Genomic DNA, 3920 nt, shown 5'->3' with positions numbered 1-3920 from the left:
AGATATGTTTCAGGAACAGACATTACTACTGCCTCTTGCTTTCAGTGTCAATACTGCAATACCTGCTTAGACACTGTTGTTTTCTTTTGCAAAGTAAAGGATTATTATTACTGAGATTCCCTATTCAAGTGTTTATTGATTTGATGTTTAGGTTGCCAGCAATTGTTTCATGTTTGTGTGATACAGGTAACGTAGCCAAATGAGGTTCTCATTACTTTCTGCCCAAAAGAGCAATGAGGAGTAAAGTGCCTTCCTCAAGGGCACAACACAGTGTATACTGGGGTCCGAATCCTCCGAAAATGATTCCGTCACTCTGGATATAACGGGTCCCGAACTAATCATACTCTGATAGTGAGATCTGTACCCTAACTACTGCCCAGCTGTGCTTCTCTTGTCTAAATCCAACGATAATAAGTCACTGTGTTCTCTCGGTAGAAGATAAAGGACTGGAAACTAGTTGCGAAGACTGTAATTGCAACTTATTTTGAATATTAACCAAAAAGTACCGAACAGCTTGATCTAAATTTCAGTACTTGTACTAGCGGTGTTCACTGTAGTATGTGGTTTGCTACGTTTGGATAGTTTTTGTTCTAGCTGAGACAGGTTCTTAAAGCTTGAATAGATGATTTTCTCCTTGTGTTTCTCGAATAAATCCAATACTCAAGGTCCAAGAACCCTTTCCATTTTCTTTAAGGTATCATAATATTTCGCCTAGATTACTTGTTTGCCTCGTTGTGACTGTAGCACCATTTACAAGGAAACATTTTTCGCCCGATGACTACCCTTAACATTTTGAAGATCGACAGAGTGTCAGTATGTACAAAACTTGAACACAGGTTCGATTACTGAATAAGTTGACCACTTCACTTCACTCTTCATTCCTTTACAAAACACTGTAAACACACACAATCAACGTAAACACGACAGCCTCTCACGTTAAGGTGGTATGTACCTTGAAAATGCAAGACTTAATTTTTTGCCGCAATTATTTCTTCTAGATGCTTTCAACAATACTCTTTTTAAAATCAAGAATAAAATGGGGTCACCGTGCAAATTATGGTACTAGAGAAACAAGTTACCCATGATTTACCGGTATTAGATATCTGCCGCATTCCACCTGCAGATAACAAATAGAGATTACGTTGACGTGGGCTAGACTTTTCAGCGTAGGTCAAGACGCATTGATGGTTTGTGTGTGTCCGTATTGTTGTGTTTGTTGATTTTAAAAGCTTATAGAAAGGTTTTCCTTTGAGCGGACGTTCCTGAACAGCACACACACAAATAGTGACTCATAAAACAAATAATTATTACGTACATCCGTTTCAGTTATGACGACGCCATAATTTATTTTTACTATCAGCAAACTGAACGTTTCAGTTGATTTGAATTAGTAATCATCATAACCTCCACAAGTACACTGTGTTAAATGTGATCCGCGGGAGCTTCGCTACAACAACAGTGGTCTAAAAGAGATGGAAAATATTAATATTAATGTTATGTATAAGTATAGTCAAAATGTGCATCAAGTGAATCCATAGATTATTATATCTGTATACGATACGAAGTTTAAAGCCCAACTGGAGCCATAGCTGCCTACCGCCAGTTGCCAATCAAATCGTTTTCTTAGTGCAAGCTTTTATGGCACATCGTCGGAAATGTAATTAATTGCATAGGGAATGCTTAGTTCATATCAAACTTACTTGGAATTTCGCAGATGTATCCTTTAGGTCTAAAATTGCAGTATTCATCATCCCATAAGCCATTGTGACCAAATCTGTACCTGAAACAAACAGATGTAAAATGTAAGAAAGGTGGACACCTATAATTTGTGTTTGATGTCAATATCTGACAAGGCCGAAATTAAGCAAGCAGAAGCTTTTCTTCGGCACGTGTTAGCAACATTTTTATGCTTCATAACGTTACACAAAGTTGAACCATCTTTCCCATTAACTACCATATTTGAGATAGTTGCTACCAAACAATTACGGTTTCAATATTCATCCGCTAAAAGGGGAATAGTTTTACGACATAATTGCACACTACCTTCTCATCATCATCATTATAATTGTTTATTTCTAGTTCTAGCCATAAAAATGTGCCAAATTTATGCACTTTCACAATGGCGACCAGGCAATAGTGTTATCACCCCATGACATCATTCAGTCGCTTACATCTATTTTCGAGTTCCTCTCCCCACGAACCAAAACATACAAACACACCTCTCAATGAATACGATGCAGAGCACAAGTTTTCTTTGAAAATATCATCAATCTTTAACTTGCGATACTCAGGTATGTGTCACGATTCTGAATACGACTAGATATGGCTGTTACTTCTTCTTAGTTTCCATTTCATATTTTATTTTATTTCATATGTTTGACAATAATTGTGACAAGATCAAGAACTTACCAAAGCTGCACACAGTCTTGTCCCGCCGGATCTTTTCTTGTATTATTGTTTGGTTCACCCGGGGCCCAGTTAGTGAAACTACCTGGACATATTGGGTTGCCATTGCTCCATACATAAGTACCTTCAGTCGTAGCATCGCTAAGACCGATAAAAAATCCATATTTTTTGATGCAAGGAGGTCCATCAAGTCCTTTATCGGCGATGAAGTTCTTCACCATGCTGTCAATTTCGCTGTCAACTAGGTTGGCAAGGTAGCCTCCACGTGCAGCACATTGGTCCGCAGCGTAACCCTGGTAGGTTAATCCATTGGAGTTTGCATCTCCCGGCATTTCACAATGCACCTCATACCTCTTGCACAGACAGAACGATGCTGCCAACGAATAAAGAACATCGAATGAAAATATCGAAAACGCACTTTAACAATGCAGAATACAGAGTGCTCAAGAAGTCATTGCAGAGAAGAACGTTCCCTATTCATGTTTAACGAAAAAATCCTGATTTCATATGACATTGGATGACTAACAATAATATTCATTTGGGCTCATCATGCAGCAACTGTGATAGCAGTGGCAATATTTCTCCCATAAAGTGTACGTACATTAATATAATTTGCCAAGAAATGATTCAAGCAATGTCCTCTGAGTGGATCCTGCAGTAAAATGACATTTAAAGCATTTTGTGAAGTGACTAAATTACTATATTGTATTTATAGTTGAGTAGTCATACTTACGTACGCAGTCCTGTGAAATAAAAAAAGAAAAGACCGATGTTTATAATGAATCTTCTCAATCGATTGCAAACTTAAACAACCGGGACTCTCGTAAACTGGTATTTTTAATGTGAAAGGTAAGTTTCTGAGACGAAAGAAAGTTTCTTCATACGACGAAAATCTGCAACATTCTAGTCTTAAATCTACGGAGCTAGATAAAGATATTGAAAAGGATTGATAACGCTACCTCTGCAACAGCAAAAACTACCCCGGAAAGGAAGATAAGAAGAAGTCTTGAATTCATATTTTGTCTGCAAATGAAAAGGAAGCACAATATAAATCCAGTATAACACTAAGATAATCAAAAGTATGAACATTTAATTTCTAAAGATGACAAAAAGCAACATTGATACAGTCAATAATAAAAGATAGAGACGTGAAGGTTTCTCATACCTGGCCAGAGTACTTCAAACAAGGTTCCTCTTCTGTGACGAATACTTGTTTTAGTGGAAGAAATAGGGCTTTTTATTGAAAATGTTGAAATCGGGGGTGTACAGTTCGCTCAGAACACTATTCATATACCACTTTCACTTACGAGCATTCTGAAGGATAAGAAGCGGTGGCACGACTGTCTTGTTCTCCCCTGACACAGGAAATACGTCATCTGAAATTACTTTTTGACGGGATGTCGTTTTAAATCCATCTGGCAGGATATAGGAACAATAGGATCTTGACTGCTTTTGCTCAGTCCACACCACTAATATAGCGATTAATGTAGCAAATATGTTTTAAGCCAGAATTT

At 37.6% G+C, this 3920-nt stretch overlaps 1 protein-coding gene across 2 annotated transcripts; it reads right to left on the bottom strand.

Moving 5' to 3' along the window:
* Positions 1-1320: 1320 nt before the first annotated feature.
* Positions 1321-3619, bottom strand: LOC139135880 (perlucin-like protein). 2 transcript variants are annotated; one of them, XM_070703646.1, is made up of 5 exons: positions 3572-3619; positions 3361-3429; positions 2410-2779; positions 1701-1780; positions 1321-1463 (listed from the first exon to the last, which is right to left on the bottom strand). In XM_070703646.1, the coding sequence occupies exons 3-5, from the start codon at positions 2736-2738 to the stop codon at positions 1423-1425; spliced, it is 450 nt and encodes a 149-aa protein (XP_070559747.1). In that variant the 5' UTR covers positions 2739-2779; positions 3361-3429; positions 3572-3619; the 3' UTR covers positions 1321-1422. The 2 variants fall into 2 exon arrangements, with proteins under 2 accessions (XP_070559747.1, XP_070559748.1); XM_070703647.1 differs by lacking the exons at positions 3361-3429; positions 3572-3619 and adding an exon at positions 3140-3212.
* Positions 3620-3920: the final 301 nt, after the last annotated feature.

This window comes from Ptychodera flava, chromosome 6 (assembly GCF_041260155.1).
Source record: "Ptychodera flava strain L36383 chromosome 6, AS_Pfla_20210202, whole genome shotgun sequence".
Lineage (NCBI taxonomy): Eukaryota > Metazoa > Hemichordata > Enteropneusta > Ptychoderidae > Ptychodera > Ptychodera flava.
The sequence above is the reverse complement of the archived record's forward strand: the minus strand, read 5'-3'. Positions and strand labels throughout refer to the sequence as shown.

Coding starts and splice junctions, on each gene's coding strand:
- LOC139135880 (XM_070703646.1), bottom strand. CDS start 2,738: ATGCCGGGAGATGCAAACTCCAATGGATTAACCTACCAGGGTTACGCT. Junction 1,781..2,409: donor CAAGACTGTGTGCAGCTTTG/GTAAGTTCTTGA, acceptor TGTTTGTTTCAG/GTACAGATTTGGTCACAATG. Junction 1,464..1,700: donor ATACATCTGCGAAATTCCAA/GTAAGTTTGATA, acceptor CATCTCTTTTAG/ACCACTGTTGTTGTAGCGAA.